We start from the raw sequence: 25,967 nt of genomic DNA, 5'->3' as shown, positions 1-25,967 counted from the left end.
TGGACTTCCTCAAAATAAGATACTTGTTTTTCAGACTACACCATCAAGAAAGCAAAAGGAGCCCACAAAATGGGAGAAAATATTTGCCAGTCATATATCTGAAAAGGGACTTTTTTTCTGGAACATATAATGAACTGTTATAACTCAGTAACAAAAAAAAAAACCCACAATTAGAAAATGTGCCAAGGATCTAAATAGATATTTCTCTAAAGAAGATATATATGTGTCCAAAAACACATGAAAAGATGTTTAACATCATTACTGATTAGGAAAGTACAAATCAAAACCACAGTGAGACCACTTCACATCCCCCTAGAATGGCTATAAATTAAAAAGACATAGTATTGATGAGGATATGGAGAAATTGGAACCCTCATATATGCTGGTGGGAGTGTAAAATGGTGCAGCCACATTGGAAAACAGTTCAGCAATTCCTTGATATGTTAAACATAGAGTTAACATATGATCCAGCAGTTTTACTCCTAAGTGTCTTACACCCAAGAGATTTTAAAACATACATCTACACAAAAACTTGCATAGAGATGTTCATAACAGCATTATTTATAATAGCCTAAAGATGGAAACAACTTCATTGTCCGTTAACTGCTCAATAAAATGTGGCATATCCTTATGTTGGAATATTATCCATCTGTAGAAAGAAATGAAGTTCTGATACATGCTACAACAGGTAAGAACATCGCAAACACACTAAGTGAAAGCCAATTACAAAAGACCTCATATTATATGCTTCTGTTTATTTGAAATGTCCAAAATAGGCAAATCTATAGAGACAGAAAGATTAATGATTGCCAGGTTAGGCAGTCGAGAGGAATGAACGGTGACTGCAAATTGGTACAAAGCTTTTTTTTGGAAGTTGAAATATCCTAAGATCAGATGACAGTAATGGTTGCACAACTGTATGAATATACTAAAAAAATGTTGAATTGTATGGTGAATACAGGTGAATCGTATGGCATGTGAATTGTATCTCAATAAAGCTGTTTTAAAAAAAGGGATGGTCTTGAATAGAAATGTGTTAAAAAGCCTTCAAGGGAAGAGGTATGGCTGAACTGGATCTTAAAGAATGGGGAAAAATCAGATTGACCGAGTAGAAGCCATTTTGTGTATGTTTGTAATTTTATTTTTTCTTTTTAAAGTAATTAATGTGCTCATGATAAAAAAAAAAACTTACAGAAAAATATGAGTTGATAACTAAGAGGTAGTCTTCCCACTCATTCCTGACCTTCTAGTTAAAGCCTATGATCAGCTTTTTTTTTTTTTTGCATGTATACAATATAAATGTATTTACATTCACATTGTTATATGTCTATATTTACACCTACAACTTATCAAAACAGAATCATTGTAAGGGAGAGCCTGGGTTAAGTAAACCAGGGTAAAATGAATGAGAAAATTACAGTCAGATTATGAAGAATGAATGGGTTTAGAATTTAATAGAAAAAATGATAAAGTAGGATATGTTTTAAGAGTTAGGATTATTGTGTATAGGTACTGTGTGGTAATTCCCAAGATACTGGAACACATTTTGTCTTCCTCAGGAGCAGCCTAGTTAGAAAGGTGACAAGCACACATAAGGCAGAAAAAGACAAGAACTGTAAGAGCTCTGAGGAATAAGAAAGAGAATTTCTGTCTGAGGTGGCCAGAGAGGATTATGTAGGACTGAATTGGGGGTTTAATTTATTGACTATAAATGGTTAAGTAATTAGAGGTGTAGGGACAGTAAAACGCAAGGTGTTTTTGAACACTATCAAGAAATCCATATGGTTGAAATGGAGCATTCGTATAGGAAAGAATGGCAAGGTGGCGAAGAAGCAATACCTGGTGTTTATTGAGTGGTGCAGGATTGTGACTAAGGCTGTAGCAAATCGTGAGTTGTTTGTTTTTGAGAGAGAGACAGAGCATGAGTGGGTGGGGGCAGAGAGAGGGAGGCACAGAATCTGAAGCAAGTTCCAGGCTCCGAGCTGTCAGCAGAGTCCCCACAGAGCTCAAACCCATGAACTGAGATCATGACCTGAGGGAAGTTGGGCACTTAACTGACAGAGCTACCCAGGTGCCTCTGTATTGTTTCTTTATTTGTGTTTAACTTTAAAAAAAAATTTTTTTTCAACGTTTTTTATTTATTTTTGGGACAGAGAGAGACAGAGCATGAACGGGGGAGGGGCAGAGAGAGAGGGAGACACAGAATCTGAAACAGGCTCCAGGCTCCGAGCCATCGGCCCAGAGCCTGATGCGGGGCTCGAACTCACAGACCGCGAGATCGTGACCTGGCTGAAGTCGGACGCTTAACCGACTGCGCCACCCAGGCGCCCCAATTTGTGTTTAACTTTGACTAGTTTTCCATGGGTTTAATTTTATTTTCTGTATCCTCATAGCCTAGTCCAGTGCCTGGCACATAGTAGGTGATTTAGTAAATAATTATTTAAGTGGTTGATTTCCATAGTTGGGGCTGTTTTGTTGTTGTTGTGTGTGTTTTGTGTTTTGTTTTTTGTTTTTTGTTTTTGTTCTGACATCCAGGGTTTCTTCCCTTCATGGAATTAAATATAAATTTTGGGTCAGATCACCTTCCTAGGAGCCATCCAGAAGACAGCTTCGTTTCAGTCCTGCATTCATGCTTTTTCATTTTTATAGGTATCCTCTGACTTTAGGAATTCTCTTATAAACTGTTGTATTCTCATCCCACCACATTTTATCCTGACCTTGGCCCACTTAGGCCTACTTTCCTTTCTTGCCTTTTGTGGAAATTGCTAGACAATTTCCACAAACAAATTTAGACAAATTTGTTTTCAAGTTCAAAAACACCTTCTGGCCTGCTTGTTTATTCTTCTCCCTAGAAGTTCATGGTTCTAGTATACCTGATGACCCAACTGCCTTGTTCTTTTGTCTCATTTCACATTAACACCTAAACTTTAAATACTCTGCTATATTTTTTGTCTTTATCTTTGTCTTAGCTTCTTTTACTAGGTGGTATGCTCTGGGGATAGAGCAGGGATTTTGCACTCTAAGGACTGAACAAAAGCACAGATGTCACAACACTGTAAACTACCCTGGAATTAAAATTTAAAAACACAGATTTCTTGGGGCACCTGGGTGGCTCAGTCAGTTAAGCAGCCAACTTCAGCTCAGGTCATGATCTCGCGGTTCTGTGCTCACAGCTCAGAGCCTGGAGCCTGCTTCAGATTCTGTGTCTCCCTCTCTCTCTGTTCTTCCCCTGTTCACATTAAAAAATAATAAAATAGGGGCACCTGGGTGGCTCGTCGGTTAAGCGTCCGACTTCGGCTCAGGTCATGATCTCACGGTCCGTGAGTTCGAGCCCCGCATCAGGCTCTGTGCTGACAGCTCAGAGCCTGGAGCCTGTTTCAGATTCTGTGTCTCCCTCTCTCTCTGCTCCTCTCCTGTTCATGCTCTGTCTCTCTCTGTCTCAAAAATAAATAAACGTTAAAAAAATTAAAAAAAAAAAATAAATAAATAAAATAAAATAAAAATAAAAGAACTACAGATTTCAAAGAAGGGATATCCAGGATCTGGTGGACTGGCTGGGTTTAAGGAATGAAGCTTCCTAGAGTTGTCACAATAGATCCAAACCCAGATAATGCCACCAAGAGGCCGTAATAGAAGCCGAGAAGTTTCTGAGTGGAGTACCATAGCTGAGATGTTAATATCCAATGCTTTTAAGAATCAATCCTGTTCTTTTTGTTGCTGCTCAAAAGATATTTTCTGAACACAAAATTTTTTTCATAAGTGATAATGAATGGTCCATTCATTGAGGGTATATTATATGTCAGTCACTGAACAGGGTGTTTTAAAATGCATTATGTGAACTCCATAGTAATCCTGTGAGGTTTTATAGGCAAGAAAACTGTGGCACAGGTGTTCACATTGCAACCATGGTGTGGAACCAGGGTTAGAGTCCAAACCTCTCTGAATCCTAAGCCCATACTTTTTGTTTTAAGTTGGATTTATTGAAGTGTAATTTAGATAGGTCAGTCTTTTTTATTTTAGCCTTTATAGTAGATGAATGCTAGTATCTTGAGTGGTTGTTTTTTTTTTCATTATGGTTTTATTTTGCATTTTTCTAATGTTTATGGATGTTAAGTGTCCTTTTAAATGTTTATCTGCCATCTGAGCATCTTTGGACAAGTGTCTATTCAGATTTTTTGCCTATTTTGAATGGGATTTTTGTCTTACTTGGCTGTGAGAGTTCTTTTTATTCTGGATGCAAGCCCTTATCATACATGTGTTTTGCAAATATTTTATTAACTGCTTTTCCAAGGACAGCAGTTTTTTATTTTGATGAAGTTCAGTTTATCAAATTTTTTCTTAGAGTTTTTTTTTTTGTTTTCCGTTTAGGAAATCTTTGACCCCAAATTGCACAGATTTTCTACAGTGTTTTCTTCTTGAAGTTTTGTAGTTTGAGTTCTTACATTTATGTTCCATTTCAGGTTAATTTTTGAATGTAGTACAAGGTAAGGTTGAGTTTTTCCTTCTTCCAGCACCCAGAGCCTACAGTGTTAACTATTATCCCACCCTGCCTCCAGTCTTAACCTCCCATCATTAAGTATGTGCCTTCGTGCACATGGAGTCCTCCAAATCTCCTACTTAGCAAGTACTCTCACAAGAGTTAGAGTGAATGGATAGCAGCATCTTGTACAATGTCTTCAATATAGTAGTCATTCATTCAGTGATAGCTATGAATTATTGGTAAAATTACTCATTCTTCCATTTAGCTAACATAGAGACCATCAATTTCGTGTGGGGGGATACATTAGTGAACAAAGTTCCTGTTTTTATGGTGGTTACATGCTACTCATTAATCTACAGATCACAAGATAAGATACTACTGTAATTTTATTAAATGACTAATATTAAAGTTGAGGGTGCGTTTAGGTGCAACAGTGAAAGCTTCAAGTTGATATCTCAGCACTCTAATGTTACGTTAGTTTAATAAATTAGGTTCTAAGAATATCTTAGAAGAGGAATAGGTCATCCTTGGATTTGTAGAGACAAACATTAGAAGAATATCCCCAGCAGAGCCTGGTTTCACCTATTCCTAGGAGATTAGGCAACCAGCTGTCCTTGGAAGCAGGCCAAGGAGATCATTTATCACACTTAACTTGTTCACAGTTTTCTGTGCTTGAACAGACTTTGAATCAAGCATAGTTTTCCATATAAGTTTGGCCTTCAGATTCAGAATGCACTGGTAACTCACTGTGAGTTTCTAGTCCACTCACTAATTCTGTTTATTTTTTAAATAAATTAAATCGTTAGCCTGTTAAAGATTAAGTTTTTACAATGTACTTTACATAATGTGACTCTATCCAGTGACTTCTCTGGGACATGTTGAGGGCAAGGCAGTTTATTAGTTTTGTTTTGTTTTGTTTTTTACTAGCTGTGAGGAGTTGGACAAGTTACTTAATGTCTCTGCTTCTCAGTTTCTCTGTGCCTCCTATAATTTATAGCCTTGCTAGCATTAAATGAGATAGATCACTTTTACTAAGTATTAGCCCAGGACATCTTAACTTCTTTTCATTCATTTGCATTATAAACTAGTGAAATTTATGTATTTATTTATTTTCAGAATCGTCTAAAAGAAATTGAACAAAATCTTTCTAAAATAATGAGAATTGACAATGAAATTAAAGCCTTGGATAGCCGAAAGAAGCAGATGGAAAAAGATAATAGTGAACTGGAACAGAAGATGGAAAAGGTTTGTGGTGGTAGAATTTTGTTCTCCAAAATTTTGAGATTATTTAATGAACCTCATTTGAAACCATTGTTTCAGTCATATCTCGGAAAAAACACAAATCTTGTTGTTTGCGTTATTTCCATGTATATGTTAAAAAGAAGGACATTGAGCAGGTGCCTGGGTGGCTCAGTCTGTTAAGCATCCAACTTTGGCTCAGGTCATAATCTTGCGGTTCATGAGTTCGAGCCCCACATCGGGCGCTATGCTGACACCTCAGAGCCTGGAGCCTGCTTCTGTTTCTGTGTCTCCCTCTCTCTCTCTGCTGCTCCCCGGCTTGTGCGCACTCTCTCCCCTCCCCCAAAATTAAAAGAAAAATTTTTAAAGGATATTGAAGAAGTTCATATTTTGTACCTCAGAATGATAACTTCATATATTTACTCATTAAACCTCTTTATTTTGATTCTATACAGGTTTTTCAAGGGACTGATGAGCAACTAAATGATTTATATCACAATCACCAGAGAACAGTGAGGGAGAAAGAAAGGAGACTGATAGACTGTCAGCGTGAACTGGAAAAGTTAAGTAAAGAATCAAGACTTCTCAATCAGGAAAAATCAGAACTGCTTGTTGAACAGGGTAGGACAAAATGTTAACTTGGTCTCTTTTCCTGTTATATTAAACATTTTCTGCATGAATAATGAATCTCCAGGAAATTAAGCTAAGTGAAAAAAGCCAATCTCAAAAGATTATATACAGTATGTTACTATATAACATTTATATAACATTTTTGAAATGTCAAATTTTTATTTTTTATTTTTATTATTTTTTCAATTTTTTAATTTATTTTGAGAGACAGAGCAAGTAGGGGAGGGGCAGAGAGAGGGAGAAGGGAGAATCTCAAGCAGGCTCCACACTGTCAGCACAGAGTCCAACGTGGAGCTTGATCCCACGAATCATGAGATCATGACCTGAGCTGAGATCAAGAGCTGGACACTTAACTGGCTGAGCCACCTAAGCACCCCTATTATTATTTTTTTAAGTTTATTTATTTTGAGAGAGAGAGAGAGAGAACGTGTGAGCAGGGTAGGGGCAGAGAGAGAGAGGGAGAGAGAATCCGAAACAGGCTGTACCCTCAGTGTGGAGCCCAGTGCAGGACTTGATCCCATGACTGGGAGATCATGACCTGAGCTGGAATCAGGAGTCAGTCATGTAACCTACTGAGCCACCCAGGTGCCCCAAAATGTCAAAATTTTACAAGTAGAGGACAGATTAGTGGTTGCCAGGGTTACTAAGTAGGAGAAGGGACAGGAGGAAGGTTAGTATGGTTATGGTTATAAAAGCACAAGAGGTACTATCGTGGTATTGGAGCTGTTCATTATGTTCACTGTCTTGGTGGATATATGAACTTATGCAGTTAATTATATAGAACTTAATACATACAAATAGACAAAACACTGGGGAAATGTGAATAAATCTGATGGATTGTATCAGTGTCATTATCCTGACTGTGAAATTGTACTGTAGTATTGCAAAATATTACTAAAGAAAACATTGTTTTTCTACTCACAACAGTTCTGACACCAGTTGTATGGGTTTTTCCACATCAAGCAATTCTCCCACTTCTCAGTGGATAAGATTACATTCTCACACTAGTTAGAGTTAGGGCATTCCCCAAGAAGTCCCAAAAGACTGCCTCCCTAACTCAGATTCCAGTTGCAAGTCCCAAGTTGCCTGTCACATATAATTCTGATCAGTTGACTATAAATTAGGGGTCCCCACAACCCCTTTCTGAGGTCTAATAATTTGCTATAATGATTCATAGAACTTAGGGAAACAGTATTACCAGTTCATTCTAAAGGATACCACTCAGGAACAATCAAATGGAAGAGATGCATAGGGCAGGGTCTGGGGAAAGGGCCTTCAGCTTACATGCCCTCTCTGTGCAGCACTCACACATGAACAGGCACCTTGATATGTTCGCCAACCTGAAAGCTCTCTGAATGCTGTCATTTAGGGTTTTTATGGAAATTCCATTACGTAGACATGGTTGAATAAATCATTTTAGTCATTGGTGATTCAACTCCATCTTAAGCTGCTCTCCAGAGTTGGGGATGGGGGTACTGAAAGTTCCTACTCTCTAATTACATAGTAGGTTCCTTTGACAACCAGCTCCTCTAAAATTCACCTCATTAGAATAAACTGAGATACGGCTGAATAGGATTTGAAATGAATAACAAAAGATGCTTCTTTCACCTGTATCACTCAGAAATTCTAAAAGTTTTACATGCTTTGTGCCAGAAACCAGGGACAAAGACCAAATATGTATTTCTTTTTTTATATATATATAAATTCTTTAAAATGTTTATTTACTTTTGAGAGAGAGAGAGCACAAGCAGGGAAAGTACAGAGGGAAAGAGAGGGAAACACACAATCTGAAGCAGGCTCCAGGCTCTGAGCTGTCAGCGTAGTGCCCAGTATAGGGCTTGAACCCACAAACCGTGAGATCATGACTTGAGCTGAAATCAGAGACTTAACCAACTGAACCTCCCAGGTGTCCCTAAATATGTGTTTCTTTTATTATGTCACATTACCATGGTTACCAATGGAGGGAACTGAGCAAAGGATATAAGACATTCTGCTGTTTTTTTTTATAACTGCAATATGAATATACACTTATTTTAATTTTTTAAAAATCAGTTGATGAAAGAATTATTATGGTTGTGTTTTTTAAAGGTCGTCTACAGCTACAAGCAGATCGCCATCAAGAACATATCCGAGCTAGAGATTCATTAATTCAGTCTTTAGCAACACAGCTAGAATTGGATGGCTTTGAGCGTGGACCATTCAGTGAAAGACATATTAAAAATTTTCACAAACTTGTGAGAGAGAGACAAGAGAAGGAAACAGAAATTGCCAACCAAATGATGGTAAATATTGTTATATTCTTTTGTTTGTATGAGATTCTCTAATTAAAATGTTTTAGGGGCACCTAAGTAGCTCACTCCACTGAGTGTCTGACCTTTGGTTTCGGCTCAGTTCATAATCTCACAATTTGTGTGATTGAGCCCCATTTCTGTCCTGCTCCATGCTGTCACCAGAGACTGCTTGGGATTCTCCTCTTTCTGCCCCTACCTTGCCTGTGTACTTTCTCTCCCTCAAAATAAATAAATAAACTTAAAAGAAAAGAAAGAAATAGCTTTTAAAGATTGTGTTAATTTTTGGATGGACCTCATTTTCTTTTTTTTTTTTTTTTTTTAATGTTTATTTATTTTTGAGAGAGAGAGAGACAGAGTGTGAGCAGGGAAGGGGCAGAGAGGAAAGGAGACACAGACTCAGAAGCTGGCTCCAGGCTTCCAGCTGTCAGTACAGAGCCTGATGCGGAGCTCGAACTCATGAACCGCAAGATCATGACCTGAGCCAAAGTTGGACACTTAACCGACTGAGCCACCCAAGTGCCCCTGTTTTGTCGTATATTTTAATTAGTGTTAGAATAAAATCTGTAGGAGATAGAAAACACCTTTATGGAAGCAACTTTTCTGAAGTTCATAAGGATAAAAATATGAAGAAGATACAGACTTATATTTTAAATTTTATTTATTTTTTAAAGTTTCTTTTGTGAGTGACTATGAGCAGGGGAGGGGCAGAGAGAGAGGAAGACAGAATCCTAAGCAGACCCTATGCCAGCACAGAGCCCAGTGTGGGGTTTGAGCTCAGGAACCATGAGATTATGACCTGCACCGAAGTTAGATGCTTAACCAACTGAGCCACCCAGGTGCCCCTATTTTGATTTTAAGTAAATTTTTTTTCTTTTTTCCCCTCATTATTTTGAGAAATAATGAACATATATCATTGTATAAGTTTAAAGCATATGGCCTGATTTACATATATTGTGAAATGGTTACCACAGTAGGCTCAGCTAATAACCATTTTATTATATAGGTAAAAGAAAAGAAAGGGAAAAAAAATTTTCTTTGTGATGAGAACTGCTAGGATCTCCTCCCTTAACTTTGCTTTATACCATATGGCAGTGTTAGCTGTGGTCATCATGGTGTACCTTACATCCCTAGTATTTACATATAACTGGAAATCTGTACCTTTTGACCACCTTTCTCTAATTCTCCCTCTTCCCACCCTCTACCTCTGGTGGCCCCAAATCTGATCTCTTTTTCTGAGTTTGGTTTTTGTTTCTTGAGTTTGTTTTTAGACAAAAACATAAGTGAGGTCATACAGTATTTATCTTCCAAAAGTTCTTTTTAAAGGTAATCATAAAAAAAGTTTGCTCATAACTAATAATGATTATCTCAAGATGATGGTCATTACATTTTTTTGTACTTTTTAAATTTTCTTTAGTGTGCATCTATTAATTTTGCGTTCAAGAAACTTATTAATAAGTTCAGTGAAAAAATTATTAATGCTTGTTTTCCTCATGTGTATTTAGAATGACTTTGCAGAAAAAGAGACTATGAAACAAAAACAGATTGATGAGATAAGGGATAAGAAAACTGGACTGGGAAGAATAATTGAGCTAAAATCAGAAATCCTAAGTAAGAAGCAGAATGAGCTGAGAAATGTGAAGTATGAATTACAGCAGTTGGAAGGATCTTCGGACAGGATTCTTGAACTGGACCAGGAGCTCTCAAAAGCTGTAAGACATTATTTGAGTAATCCAATAATTTTAAGGTGTAGGTAGGACACTTAGAATCTTGCATTCTGAAGTATTTTATCTACTACTAATCCTAAGATACTGGCATTTCAATAAAAATGTCCACCTTGTTTAGGAATCTCATATAAAATTAAAAAATATGAGTATTATAATTACACCAACTCTTTGATTCTGGCACTGGGTGGACTGAAAATTAGAATCACCTAGGAATCTTTTTAAAAACACTTATGCTTAGACCATTCCTAATCAAAATCTCTAGGGTGGAGAATGGAAGGTCCACTCAAAGCCAGGTGATTCTTATGAGTACTTTGGTTAATAACCACTTACCTAAGTTAAAAGTATTTTCCCTCTAGGTTCCACACACTGTAGATTTTCTATGATTATTGCCATGTTATCACTTTTTATATGGTAAAAATTTTCTTAGCTCATCTCTTCTTTTTTATGAATTTCCAGATTTTCTTCTTCATTTGTAATCTGTCCCCTTGCTTCACACCTCTGCCACCAAAGTAGGCATTGTAAAGTTTGGCAATTCTCCCTCTCAGATTCCATCTTGATAATTTAAGTAAACATTGCTATTTGCAAACATTTCTGTCAATTTAGCAGTTTGTCACAATATTGCCTTGTGATGGGGAATCACCCGTCAGAAGAATCACTAAACTATATACTTAGATGTATTTTTCTCAGTTTTACAGTAAATACTCAGTTTTTTTCCTCTTTGACCTTCCAGGTTCATTTACTAATTCTCTACCATTATAGTAAGGCAGCTTTATAAGATTTTCCTTAAAAATCTTATTTCTTAAGCTTTTTCTCTTGTTGGATAAAAGCAAACAATCATTTTGTCATTGTTTTAACATGAATATATAAATTTGTGTGTTTGAATTTTTGATAAGGAACGTGAGCTAAGCAAGGCTGAGAAAAACAGCAATGTAGAAGCTCTAAAAACAGAAGTAATAAGCCTTCAAAGTGAGAAAGCAGACCTAGACAGGACCCTGCGTAAATTGGACCAAGAGATGGAACAGATAAACCATCATACGACAACACGTACCCAGATGGAGATGCTGACCAAAGACAAAGTATGACCTTGCTTTTTGTTCTGATTATACTTTCTGGTATTTGAAATAACTATGGAATATTTAGTTCATACTGGCATTATATTTTAGGAGTTAAGTGAGCTTACTACTCTGTAAAATCAGGGCACCTGAGTGGCTCAAGTCGGTTAAGCGTCTGACTTCGGCTCAGGTCACGATCTCATGGTTCTTGAGTTCGAACCCTGTGTCGGGCTCTGGGCTGACAGCTCAGAGCCTGGAGCCCGCTTCAGATTCTGTGTCTCCCTCTTCCTGTCCCTCCACTGCTTGCACTCTGTTTCTTGCATTGTCTCAAAAATAAATAAGCATTTAAAAAAAAAAAATACTCTATACAATACACTTTGGAGTTTAAAAACTTTTTTGTAATTATAAAAATTAATATAGAAGAATATATACACATGCACATTGCTATTAATTTTTATCATATCTCATACAGAAGTTTTCTTTTTTTTAACGTTTATTTATTTTTGAGAGAGAGAGAGAGAGAGAGAGAGATACCATGACCAGGGGAGGGGCAGAGAGAGGGAGAGACACAGAATCCAAAACAGGCCTCTAGGCTCTGAGCTGTCAGCACAGAGCCCGATATGGGGCTTGAACTCTGAACGGTGATATCATGACCTGATCCGAAGTCAGACACTTAACCGACTAAGCCACCCAGGTGCCCCTCATACACAAGTTTAATTTTCATGTTTTCAGACTTGTTACTTTTTTCTCTTATGCACAGAAGGCAATCCCCACTGTAAGACTTTAAGAAATTTTGTATTCTAGGGGCGCCTGGGTATCTCAGTCGGTTAAGCGTCTGACTTTGGCTCAGGTCATGATCTCACAGTTAGTGGGTTCGAGCCCCCCTCAGGCTCTGTGCTGACAGCTCAGAGCCTGAAGTCTGTGTTTGGATTCTGTCTCCCTCTCTCTATCCCTATCCTGCTTGCCCTCTCTCTCTCTCTCTCTCTCTCTGTCTCTCTCTCTCAAAAGTAAATAAAACATTAAAAAAAAAATTTTTTTTTTTACGTTTTGTATTCTTTCATTTTTAGCATTTTGTTTTTTAAGCCTAGAACTTTAATCAGTCTAGAATTTATTTGTTTTCTTAAGGGCACCTAGCTGGCTCAGTTGGTAGAGCATGTGACTCTTGAGCTTGGAGTTTTAAGTTAAAATTTGTGTTCTTCATGTAATGTGGAGATCTTGGATTTCATAAAAAAAAATTTTTTTTTCTATAGTCTGACAAAGATGAACAAATAAGAAAGATAAAATCTCGACACAGTGATGAATTAACTTCATTGTTAGGGTATTTTCCCAACAAAAAGCAGCTTGAAGACTGGCTTCATAGTAAGTCAAAAGAAATTAATCAGACCAGGGACAGACTTGCCAAATTGAAGTAAGTATTTGCAACTTGTAGAAATGTAATACAGATCTCTTATTTCATGCTCTTATTTTTCACTGTTTTAATGTCTTGTCATTTATTGTCATAAAATGGTATGTCTTGTGTTAATTGACTTTGGTTCTACTGTATTTTATGAATCAAGTAAAATGGTGACATTGATTTGGGCCTTTTGTTCCTTGAAAGTTTGCAGAACTTAGAGGATTAAAATTCTCCTTTTTAAAAATGACACCTGAAACTATAAAACCCCTAGAAGAAAATATAGGGGGAAAGCTTCATTATATTGAAATTGACAAATATTTTCTTGAACCTGATACCAAAAGCACAGGGAAACAAACCAAAAATAGACAAATGGGGGCCTGCGTGGCTCAGTCAGTTAAGCGTCCTATTCTTGATCTCAGCTCAGGTCTTGATCTCCCGATTCATGAGATCGAGCCTCACATCAGATCCCTGCTAACAGTGCAGAGCCTGCTTGGGATTCTCTCTCTGCCTCTCTCTGCCCCTCCGGAGCTCATGCCCGCCCTTTCTCTCTCTCTATCAAAATCAATAAATAAAGTGGTTTTTTTTTTTTTTTTAAAGTAGACAGATGGGACTACATCAAAGTTAAAAACTTCTACACAACAAAGAAAACAATAGTGGGAAAAGTCAACCGACCGAATGGGAGAAAATATTTACAAACTATATATCTAGTAAAGCTTTATTATCTAGAATATGTAAAGAACTCCTATAATTCAACAACACAAAAACAGATAATTGGATTTAAAAATGAGCATGGGCACCTGGGTGGCTTAGTTGGTTAAGTGTCCAACTTCAGCTCAAGTTATGATATTGCAGTTCGTGAGTTCAAGCTCCACATTGAGCTCCATGCTGATGGCTCAGAGCTGGAGCCTGCTTCAGATTCTATGTCTCCCTCTCTCTCTGCACCTCCCCTGCTCTCATTTTCACTCTCTCTCAAAAAACAAATAAGCATTTAAAAATTTTTTTTAAAAAATGGGCAAAGGACTTGAATAGACATTTCTCCAGAGGCAGTATTCAAATGGCCAGTGAGCATATGAAAAAATGTTCAGTATCACTAATCATCAGGGAAATGCAGCTCAAGGCCACAATGAGATAACACATCATACCAGTTAGGATGACCACTACCAAAAAAAACAAAAACAAAAAAACAAAAACAAAAAAAAAAAACAGAAAATAACCAGTGTTGGTGAGGATGCTGAGAAATTGGAACCTTTGTGCATTGTTAGTGAGAATGTGAAATGATACAGGTGATACAGAAAATGGGTGTCTTTCAAAACAGAATTACCAGATCCAGCAGTTGCACTTCTGAGTATATATTCAAAAGAATTGAAAACATCTTGAAGAGATTTTTGCAAATCCATGTTTATTATAGAATTATTCTCAGTAGCCAGATGAATGGATAAAGACTCGGTATATGTTTGTGTATAACAATATTAACTCAGCTTTGAAAAAGAAGGAAATCCTGGGCTCCTGGCTGACTCATTTGGTCAAGCGAGTGACTCTTGATCTCTAAGTTGTGAATTTTAGCCCCATGTTGAGTGCAAAACTTACTTAAAAAAAAAAAAAAAAAGTTCACCCATCAACTTGGATGAACCTTGAAGGATATTATGTTTAGTGAAATAATTTAGTTTCAAAAGAACGAATACTATATGATTCCACTTAAAAGACCTACCCAAATAGTCAAACTCTTAAAAACAGAAAGTATAATGGTGTTGCCAGGAAATGGGGGAAGAGGGAAAGAGGAATTGTTGTTCAGTGGTTACACAGTTTCAGTTTTACAAGATGTAAAAGTTTTAGAGATAGGTTGCACAATAATGTGTGTATAGTTAACACTGTACTGTGCACTTAAAAGGTTAAGATGGTAGTTTTTATGTGTGTTTTTTACCACAGTAAAGAAAAAGTGATCACTTTTTTCTAATGTCACTTTGAGTGGTGGTTGGATAAGAGTCAAAAATTCCTTACAGATTTTTGAGGAAGATAGTGGATTTGGCTTTGACCATGTTTAATTTGTGCTTGTTGTGGAAATATCTCTTAGGGAGATACTAGAGTTTGAAGTTCAAGAGATTGGAAATTGTTGCTTTGTAAGTAATAATTGAAGTCATTAGTATAGGCAATATCACTTTAAAGGGGTTTATGCAAAGAGAAGAGAAAAGGTTATGGTCTGATGCCTCAGAAACAGCAGCATTTACTCTTGGTAAGCAGTGAAGAAGAGCAAGTAAAGGAAACTAGAATTAGGGGAACTGGGGTGAGAGCCAAACAGGAGTGGTTCTTGTTCTTGATGCCTTGAGAAAATAGACTTTCAAGGAAGTGGCCAACAGTGTTTGGTGCTAAGATAGTGGTGTTGATGAGCATTGCTTAGTGACTAGGATGATCAAAGCATCATCTGTATTAGTTACTTTTATTTTTCCAGATTTTTACTGTGTCTCAAAATGGGAAGTATCAAGATATAGCACACATGCATTCATATACACTCATCTGAAACAAATTTCTCAAAATAGTACATGTCCTAACTATGCTCATTCTGCTCCAATATATTTTATTCTGTTTCGTTTTTTAAGATAGGTTGAATATAATGCATTATATTGATTACATGCCTTGCCTAGTGCATCATAACCTGCAAAGTGAAAAACCCTGATCTTTGTCAGTATGGAGGTTGGCTAGGATGATATTTAAGAGTTGGAATGGAGGGGTGCCTGGGTGGCTCAGTTGGTTAAGTGTCCAACTTAGGCCTAGGTCATGATCTCATAGCCCGTGTTGGGCTCTGTGCTGACAGCTTGGGGCCTGGAGCCTACTTTGGATTCTGTGTCTCCCTATTTCTCTGCCCTTCCCCCGCTCACACTCTGTCTCTCTTTCTCTCTCAAAAATAAACATTAAAAAAAAAGGAGGAATGGAGATAAATTGTACTAGTGAGCAAAATCTTCCATGAATGAGAGGGAATGGATGATGAGACCTAAGTAGATGACAGCAACAATGAAGGGATGAAGGAGAAGTTCTTATAGGAGAGAAGGGAAGTGATATTGTGAAAGGGTCCTACCTACCTACTCAGACTTTTCAAACTGATTTCTCATGTTTTAAAATTGTAATCTATATTTGTTCTTATTTTAGCAAAGAACTAGCTTCAGCTGAGCAAAATAAAAATCATTTAAATAATGAACTAAAAAGGAAAGAAGAGCAGTTGTCCAGTTATGAAGACAAGCTGTTTGATGTTTGTGGTAGCCAGGATTTTGAAAGTGATTTAGACAGACTTAAGGAAGAAATTGAGAAATCCTCAAAACAACGAGGTAAGTTACCTTCTTTTTTTACTTTTTTATATGTATGTTTATTTTTGAGAGAAAAAAATATTGGGAGAGAAAAAAATATTATTGGGAGAGACAGGGAGAGGGAATGACAGAGGATCCAAAGCAGGCTCTGCACTGACCACAAAGAACCTGTTGTGAAGCTCAAACTTATGAACCATGAGATCATGACTCGAGCTGAAGTCAGACACTCAACTGATTGAACCACCCAGGTGCCCTAAGTTACCTTCTTTATAATATTGAGGTACTTTGACACTTATGAATTTTCACTCACAGGTAACTGTTAAGGATGAGAGATTTAAAAACGTGGTTCTGGAGCCAAATGGCTTTAGTCCTGATTCTACAACTTGATGGCTCTGTGACTTTGGGCAAATTATCAAATCTTTCTTTTACTTCAGACTTATCATCTGAGGATATAATTACCTACAATTTAGGGTTTGAGGGAAGAGTAAATGAGATTATTAGTATAAAGCTCTTAGAACAGTTTCTGGCACATAATATGCTCTAAAATTTTGTTACAGTTTTTGTGTGTTACCAGAAAGTAATTAATACAAATCTGAATGTATTGTGTCCTTCCAAAGATTATGTAAATATCAGAGAATTTTTATGTCTATAATGTGTTTATAAAGGAAGAATAATCATATACATATGGGAAAGGATTATAACCATCATGACAAAACTATATTTTATATTCCTCTCACTGGTAATATTTATTTTCTTAAAATAGCCATGCTGGCTGGAGCCACGGCAGTTTACTCCCAGTTCATTACTCAGCTAACGGATGAAAACCAGTCATGTTGCCCTGTCTGTCAGAGGGTTTTTCAGACAGAAGCTGAATTACAGGAAGTCATCAGTGATTTACAGTCTAAGCTGCGGCTTGCTCCAGATAAACTCAAGTCAACAGAATCGGAACTAAAGAAAAAAGAAAAACGGCGTGATGAAATGCTGGGACTTGTCCCCATGAGGTGAGAATATGGGTTTACCATTACTGTACATGTAACAGTAGCACCATAAAAGTTACTCATCCAGGGGTGTCTGGTTGGCTTAGTCAATTAAGCACTTGACTGTTGATTTCAGCTCAGGTCATGATTTCACATTTCACGAGTTTGAGCCTTGCATTGGGCTCTATGTTGACAGTGCAGAGCCTGCTTGGGATTCTCTCTGTCTCTCTCTCTCTGTCTCAAAAATAAACAAACATTAAAAAAAAAAAAGGTACCCATCCAGTCCCTGGCCATATTTTAGGTGTTGAGTAATGTGTTGAATGAGTAAAAAGTCAAGTCAGGATTCTCAGCCAGTATGTCCCCTTTCATGTTATTTATGTGATAAGAAAAAATAACTATTTTGTTTAAAGGTGAGCAAACTTCTTAAACTACTCACAGGATAGATATAATCTTAACTTTTTTTTGTTTTGTGTGTATGTTTATTTAATTCCTGAGACTTGGCTTAGGAACAGAAATTTTGACAGATTTTGAATTGTTTGCTAGTATGGTACTTTCTAAACCTAGCAAAAGAATTAAAGTCTTAGAAAGCTCCCCCAAAAGAAATTTTAAACTGTATTTTTTTGTCTTTCCCACTTTCAAAAAGAATGAATCATAGTGATTTGTATTGTTTATTTTCCCTCACTTATTCAAGAAATTCAAATGATGGTCTCTTTATAAATCAGATCAAGTCAGAAAGTCTGTGATGATATCTTGTTGTCTCCCACAATATAGAGCATGCAGCTGGTCACAGAGACCAATATGACATAGTCTCTAAGGAGCTGATGCTCTAAGTAGACAAGCTCTCAGAATTGAATATTTAGAAAGCAGCGCTTAATAAAGTACTTAATTGGTTCAGACAAATACATTAGTTAAGAGAGAAGCCAGTGGACTATAGAATGAGAATAAGATTTTGAGAACGAGATGGGAGGGGAATATAAAGCATAGGGAAGTTGGTTCAACTCTATTAACAGAAGAAAAGTGGAGAGAGAAATGAGGACAGTGTGTGTGAAGGGGAGAGGAGCATGACCTGTGCTGCAATAGAAAGGTGATCTAGAGTTGGAAGAATCATGTGGGGAGATTGATTTCCAAAAGTTAGGAAGATAGGGCTACATTATGTTCAGAACTAGTTATAACTCCCTCTGATAGGTCTTAGGGAGGCATCTTTAGGGATTTATGAAAAATGTGTTTTAAGAAATTAATCTCATGTTAATATATTGAATGGATAAGAGTGAGAACAACTCAGTTAAGAATCTGACTCTTAGTTTTCGCTCAGGTCGTGGTTTCGCAGTTCATGGAATTGAGCCCTGTGTCAGGGTCTGTGCTGACATCCTGGAGCCTGCTTGGGATTCTCTCTCTCTCCTTCTTTCTGCCTCTCTCCCCCACTAACTCACACGCTTTCTCTCTTTCTCTCAAAATAAATAAATACATACTAAAAAAGAAAAAAAAAATGTGGGGCACCTGGATGGCTTGGTTAAGTATCCAACTTCGGCTCAGGTCATGATCTCACAGTTAGTGAGTTCAAGCCCTGCATCGGGCTCTGTGCTGGTGGTGCAGATCCTGCTTGGGATTCTCTCTCTCTCCCTCTTTCTGATTCTTACCCACTTGCCCACTCTCTCTCTCAAAATAAATAAATAAACTTAAAATTATTTAAAAAAAAAAAAAAAAAGAGTGAGAACTACTCTTGAAGCAGAAAAGCCAGGAGGGTATGTTGTCCTGGAAAACCAAAGAGAAATTTCAAGAGAAAAAGTCAGAAAAGTCTAAGCAGATAGGCTTTGTGATAGCCAGCCTCCAAGATGATCCCCAGTGATCCCTACCTGCTGGTATTCATGCTCTCGTATAGTCTTCTCCCACATTCTAGGATTGGTCTGTGTAACCAATAAAATATGACAGAAGTGGTAGTGTGTCCCTTCCAGGATTTAGTTATATAAGACACTACTAGCTGCCTGCTCGCCTTTTCTTTTGGAAATGGGTGAAGCCACCTGCCATATGAGCAGCCCTGTGGAGGGCCCCACTTGACAAGGACCTGAGGCCTTCAAACAACCACACGAGTGAGTACCACTTGGAAATTGATTCTCCAGCAGTCAAGCCTTGAGGTGACTGTAGCCCTGGCCAGCAGCTTGACTGCCACTTCAGTGAGACATCCTGAGCCAAAAGTACCTGGATGGCTGTTTCTGATCTCAAAATAAGTGCTGTTGTTTTGGGCTGCTGAGTTTTGGAATGTTTTGTTATGTAACAATAGATAACTAATATAGTCTTCAGGGTGAAAACTAGATTATTGGAGGCTATAGAGGGAATGTGATAAGGAGACAAAAGCAGTAGTTTGAGAATGAAAGGGAGGGAAAGGAATAAGGCAGTGTCTTGAAAGGAAAAAGATTAAGTAAAAGATAAAATGTCAAGTTGGTAGAAAGTGCACTTAGAGGAAATGTGAGCTTAGTTCTGTGTCATATTGATATAAGTAGCAGAAATCAACATTGTATTATATTTTAGGACCCTTGCCATCAGAGCTCCCCTTCTCAGAGTAGGGTACATACTTTATTCATTGCTTTACTTCCTTAATTCCTTCTGTGTTGTAATACTAGTAACTATTTGCTGAATGAATGAGAGCTGTAGTATCTGTTCAGTTATTTACTGTTCCGTGACAACCTCCTCAAAACTTAGTGCCTCACAACAACCATTTATTAGGATTTTCTGTGGCATGACTGGGCTTAGGTGGGTAGTTCCTCACTTAGGGTTTTTCATGCAGTTGCAGTCAGATGTTGGCTGCAACATCTGGCATCTCAAGTCTCTCCTGGGCTCAGTGTTCAAGATGGCTCACTCAGATGACTTTCAGTGACACTGACTATTAGCTGGGAGCTCAGCTGGGGCTGTCAAACACAGTGCCCTCACATGGCCCACACATGTGTTTTGGGCTTTTGGCAGCAGAGTGGTTGGATTACCAAATGAAGGATCCTAAGAGCGAGTAGTAAAAGATACAGGCAATAGAAACTGCTAGTATCTGAAGGCCTGGGCCCAAAACCTGGCACAGTGTTACTTCTGCTGTTAGTCTATTTGGTCAACAGTAGTCACAGAGCCTGCCAAGATTCAATGAGAGGACACAGACTCCACCTCTCATTAGGAGGAATGTCAAAGTACTCGTGGCTGACTAATCCATATCCATATAGTACCCTAGTATCTGGAGTGGCCACTATATGTCACTCTGGTTACTACACACAAAGTAAGATATCCTGAAGCTAGAAAAATAAATATGTAGTGTGAGAGGTATATCAGTGCCTTGGAGAAAAGTATATAGCAGAGTAAGGAAGTACAGAAGAGGGTAATTGCTGTTGAAGGTGACAACTGAGTGTAGACATGAGAGAAATAAGGGACAATATTTGTCCAGCAGAAGAGCATTCCAGGCAGTCCAAAATCCCTGAGGCCAAAGGGAAAATGGTTGACGATGAGCTCAGAGAGGTAGTGAGGAACCAGATTTTGCTTATCCTCTTTGAGGGAAAATTTTTTTGTTGTTGTTAATATTTATTTATTTTTAAGAGAGAGAGAGGGAGACCCGGTTCCAAAGCAGGCTCCAGGCTCTGAGCTGTCAGCAGAGAGCCTGACGCAGGACTCAAACTCAGGAACCATGAGATCATGACCTGAGCTGAAGTTGGATGCTTAACCACCTGAGCCACCCAGGCGCCCCAAGGGAAATATTTTTATTTAAAGGCCAAAACTCATCAATACTTAATTTATTAAGACCATCATCATGAATGAAATCTCAGATGAAAATATACGTGTTTATCATTTTGCTTAGTACTGAGTCAGGTTTATTTATTATGACAGCTCAGTAAAAACTCATTATTTTTCCCCATTGCTTTGAAAGATGTTTTCACCCAACCATATCTGTATTGGTTTCTTTTACTTAAAAGCCCCTTGGAAAAGGAATGCTGTCACACAAATAGAACTGAGTTTCTGAAAATTTTACACAAAAGAACACAGTCCTAATCTCAATACCCCATTCTTTTGGGAAACGTCTTTATGCTTATGATACTTATTTTAGCATCTTAGGTAATCATCAGAAAAGAAGGCATCAAAATCTGGACCACATCGATTAGAGGTTTTTTGTGTGCATGTGAAAATGTAAAAATAGGGTTACAATTGAATGGATACCTGTAGTTTTCCACAAAGATGTCCCCAGTCAAGTGAATGCTTGACTGTCTTTGGGCTATCGTAGCCATGTCACTGTCTAGGTACTAGGAACATACTTTAAGACCAATTCCTGGTCTATGACCACAAGATTCAAGAAGTAATGTGAGCATGGAATTACTCTGAATCTGCATACCTTCATAATTACTCAGGAAATTTTTTCATCTCAGTGGCATAACAAACTATAGGTCTTCTGTTGCCACCGATCAGTTCAGGTTGGCATTTCTTGGTCGTAGTGTAGACTTTTAAAAATTGTTAACTCACAGCAGTGTGCCAGAGCTAACTCTTGAGTTTCGGGTTTTTCCTTTAGTTTACTGTAAGACTCCACTAGAAATCAATTTAATTTATTGTACTAACTTTTAATTTAGAATTTGGAATTTTTCAGAAATAAAATTGATAGCTTTTTTTTTTAGGGTTAAATACAAATTTTGTTTCAGAGGTTCAACAAAGTTAGATGTGGAGCCAGTCTTCCTGCCACCAGAGTGGTAGTCCATTAGCTTCAGTAGGTGTGATAAACTGGCTAACAGCTTTTGTACCATAATCCCATGTGGCATTTGGCTGAGTGGTCTCCTTCCTTTTTTCCATCTTTTTTTTTAAACGTTTTATTTTGAAATAATTGTAGACTTAGAGAAAAATTACAAAAAATAGTACAGAAAATTCACCTCTACCCTTCACCTAGCTTTTCCTCATGTTCACAATTTATGTAACCATAAACTAGTTATCAAAACCAAGAAATTAACATTTGTGTGATGCTGTTAACTACAAACCATATTCGAATTTCAGCACTTTCCATTAATGTTGTTTTTCTGTTTCAGGATCCAACCCAGGATCCGACGTTGCATTGTTTTTATTTCTCCTTAGGCTCCTGCAGTCTTCAGCATCTCTTCATTCTTTGTTTTTCACCATCTTGATACTTTTGATCAGTATGGTCAGTTAATTTATAGGAAATCTCTGTTTGGCAAAATGCACAGTAATACAGTAATCACCCTTATCTGCAGTTTCACTCTCTGCTGTTTCCATTACCTGAGCTCAACTGTGGTCCAGAAGCAGATGATCCTCCTGACATATATTAACAGTAGCCTCACTTGAAGTCACAATGCCTACATCATTCTCCTCACTTCATCTCATCATGTAGGCACTTTATCATCTAACATCACCACAAGAGGAGGAAGGGTACGGTACAATAAGATATGTTGAGAGAGACCACATTCATATAACTTTTATTATAGTATATTGTTATAATTGTTTTATTAATAGTGTTAATCTCTGTGCCTAATTTATTTTTTTAAAAAAGGGTTTTTTTATAGTGTTTATTTATCTTTGAGAGAGACACAGAATCTGAAGCAGGTGCCAGGCTCTGAGCTATCAGCACAGAGCCTGACACGGGGCTCCAAACTCCCAAACTGTGAGATCATCTCCTGAGCCAAACTGACTAAGGTTAAGGTGGTTGGACACTTAACCAACTGAGCCACCCAGGCACCCCTGACTGTGCCTAACTTATAAACTCTATCATAGACTTGTCTATATAGGAAAAAACAGTATATATAAGGTTCAGTTTGTATATAAGTGGGTTTGAGGCATCCACTAGGGATCTTGGAATATATCTCCTGTGGAGAAGTAGGGGGGAATATTGTAATTTTTGTGAGTAAGATCTGCCATCGGATACTAAAATGAGTGGGCAGAAATTTGAGGGGCACCTGGGTGGCTAAGTCAGTTGAGCATCCAACTTCAGCTCAGGTCATGATCTCATGGTTCATGAGTTCATGCAAGCCCTGCATCAGGCTCTCTACTGTCAGTGCAGAGCCTGCTTTGGATCCTCTGTCCCCTCTCTCTCTCTGCCCCTTCCCTGCTCACAATCTCTCTCTCAAAGATAAACAAGCATTTAAAAAAAAAAACTTTTCTTAAGTTTGAGAAGAAATGAGATAATGACATAGTCCCAACATATTTCTCCTAATATAAGTTATTAATTACAAAGAGAAAAATAGTAACATTATAGCAGATAAATCTGGCTGATACCATGTTACCTAAGTGAACAAGATTAACATCTCTAGCAATAAGATGTAGTGACATCATGTCCTCACTGATGAGATGCCCTGAGAAGGGTACAGTCACTTCTATGATATTCTTGCCAAAAATTTAGGACTTCCGTTTCATGATAAAAAAAAAAAACATTAGATAGCTTATTTTTAATTGTGTGTTCTCTGTTAAGGCAAAGCATAATCGATTTGAAGGAGAAGGAAATACCAGAATTAAGAAACAAACTACAAAATGTCAACAGAGACATACAGCGCTTAAAGAATGACATAGAAGAACAGGAAACACTCTTGGGCACAATAATGCCTGAAGAAGAAAGTGCTAAAGTATGCCTGACAGATGTTACAATTATGGAAAGATTCCAGGTAAGTTTATTGTAGTTTAAGGCAGAATAAAACTTGTTTCCTGGTGTTTTAAATGTGAAATGTGAGAGTGGTAAAAAACAGTACATCGTGTTCACGTATAGTTTGCATTTAGAGTTCCCTGTCCTGAACTGCAGATAGTCTGAGTGAGTACTGCTTAAACTTTACATTCCTGGGTTTCGATGTTTTATTCATAAATATGAGAGTTAAGAAGTAGTCCTGTTTATTTTCATTTTAGTCAGTTTGCTTTTGTCATTTAAGTTATTAAAATTCATTTCATCCTATTAAACTTTGTTAAAATTATATCTGAAATCAGTTGCAGATTTAGATTTTAAAATAATAGCAATTAAATTTTTAAGATTTTGAATAATTATAATGTAGCAAGTTTGTTAAAGGAAATAACTGTTTTATTCTTAAGATGGAACTTAAAGATGTTGAAAGAAAAATTGCACAGCAAGCAGCTAAGCTGCAAGGACTAGACTTGGGTAGAACTGTCCAGCAAGTAAACCAGGAGAAACAAGAAAAACAACACAAGTTAGATACAGGTAATAGAGTCTGTCTTCATGTACGCATAGAGACTTGATCCCAGCTTATGCTTTTTATCATAAATTTTGTATCTGTTATGTTCTTCCAGTCCACAGTATATCCACTCTTTTCTCAAAAGAGAAAAGTTTCCTTGCTTTGCACAACAGATTTTAAATAATGGGAGGTTTTGAATGATAAGTGTCAGAGGAGCTCTACTGTTTCTGCCCTGTGATCCTTACCCATGGCTGGTCAAGAGGGGTTTTGTAGCACTTTTACTATAGGGGGTGGGACCCATGGAAACTCAGCCTGTGTGAATTCCATAGAATCCATATAAGGAAGGTTGCTGTTTGTAATATTTTCTGTATCCTTAACATTAGTCACGGTGTGAATGTATTTTGATGCAGTTTCCAGTAAGATTGAATTGAATCGTAAGCTTATACAGGACCAGCAAGAACAGATTCAACACTTAAAGAGTACAACAAATGAACTGAAGTCAGAGAAACTTCAGATATCCACTAATTTACAACGTCGTCAGCAACTGGAGGAGCAGACTGTGGAATTATCCACTGAAGTTCAGTCCTTATTCAGAGAGATAAAGGTAAAAAGATTCATACATACATATATGTTTTTTACCTTAGTTCAAACACATGAAGTGCTCTTCATTGCTGTAGTGGCTAAAACTATGGATATTGTGAGGATCAAATGAAAATAGTATAATTCTTTGCATGGCTCCTAGGTGATGGAACTTGTACTAATAGGTAAAGATGTCTGGGAGGATTTTGGCCATAATAAGCAAGAATTGGCTGCCTGGTTAATTAGTGAATTTCCTGTCATTGGAGGTGGTCAGCGCGTGGCTGGCTAACTACATACATGATTGTATGGGACATTTGTCTTACCTGCAGATTACTCTATCCATGGCAGACACTGCCTCCCACTCATAATAACACTTTTTCTCTTTGATTCGAGATGTAGTCTCAGAGTCCTTCCCAATGTAGTGAGCAGGCACATGGAATGGAAATCATTTGGCATTCCTTATCTAGATTAATCAAAATAACAATCTTACCTAGTTTTTTTCATAATTATAAACATTCACTAGGCACTAAATAAATTATGAACCTGTCATTAAATGTTATAAATGTTTCTTAAGTATTTTTTTACTATAAATTATCAGAGGCTTAGAGTGTGATATAAAATAGTAATACCTTGGGGCTCCTGGGTGGCTCAGTCGGTTAAGTGTCCGACTTTGGCTCAGGTCATGATCTCACGGCTTGTGAGTTCAAACCCCATGTTGGGCTCTGTGCTAACAGCTCAGAGCCTGGAGCCTCTTCAGATTCTGTGTCTTTCTCTCTCTCTTTGCCCCTCTGCCGCTCACACTCTGTCTCTGTCTCTCAAAAATAAATAAACATTAAAAAAAATTTTTAAATAGTAATACCTTACGTTTGTATAATTTTTTTTTCTGTTTATGAAGCCCTTTGATATTAAAGAGTTCAGTGTCTTAGTAATCCTTTTGAGATATGTGGCTATAATCTCTTTTATACAAAAGAGATTGAGACTTAAAGATGTCCCATGTCTTAGTCAAGTTCATGCAGCTAGTAGGAGGCAGGGTTTTCAGATAGGTTTTCAGTGTCTAAGACATTGGACTTCACACTACACCATACCTCTTCTCGTTACAAAAAATATACCCAACACTCAAGTAATACTAAAGAATTGTCTCTACTTTTATGGGTTCATTAGATATTTCATTAG

The 25,967-nt window shown here is 37.4% G+C and overlaps 1 protein-coding gene across 2 annotated transcripts in view; it reads left to right on the top strand.

Annotated features, from left to right (window-relative positions):
* The window catches only part of RAD50 (RAD50 double strand break repair protein), an 86,953-nt gene that overhangs the window by 25,999 nt on the left and 34,987 nt on the right, over positions 1-25,967 (top strand). For both annotated transcript variants that reach the window (XM_058736706.1, XM_058736707.1), the window contains 11 exons: positions 5,597-5,725; positions 6,175-6,340; positions 8,438-8,631; positions 10,143-10,349; positions 11,258-11,440; positions 12,667-12,824; positions 15,951-16,126; positions 16,869-17,106; positions 23,510-23,699; positions 24,115-24,241; positions 24,626-24,819. In XM_058736706.1, the coding sequence (XP_058592689.1) occupies positions 5,597-5,725; positions 6,175-6,340; positions 8,438-8,631; positions 10,143-10,349; positions 11,258-11,440; positions 12,667-12,824; positions 15,951-16,126; positions 16,869-17,106; positions 23,510-23,699; positions 24,115-24,241; positions 24,626-24,819 (1,962 nt within the window). The remainder of the gene's footprint in view (positions 1-5,596; positions 5,726-6,174; positions 6,341-8,437; positions 8,632-10,142; positions 10,350-11,257; positions 11,441-12,666; positions 12,825-15,950; positions 16,127-16,868; positions 17,107-23,509; positions 23,700-24,114; positions 24,242-24,625; positions 24,820-25,967) is intronic.

The sequence above is a fragment of the Neofelis nebulosa genome, chromosome 1, assembly GCF_028018385.1.
Source record: "Neofelis nebulosa isolate mNeoNeb1 chromosome 1, mNeoNeb1.pri, whole genome shotgun sequence".
Taxonomy (NCBI): domain Eukaryota; kingdom Metazoa; phylum Chordata; class Mammalia; order Carnivora; family Felidae; genus Neofelis; species Neofelis nebulosa.
The sequence above is the reverse complement of the archived record's forward strand: the minus strand, read 5'-3'. Positions and strand labels throughout refer to the sequence as shown.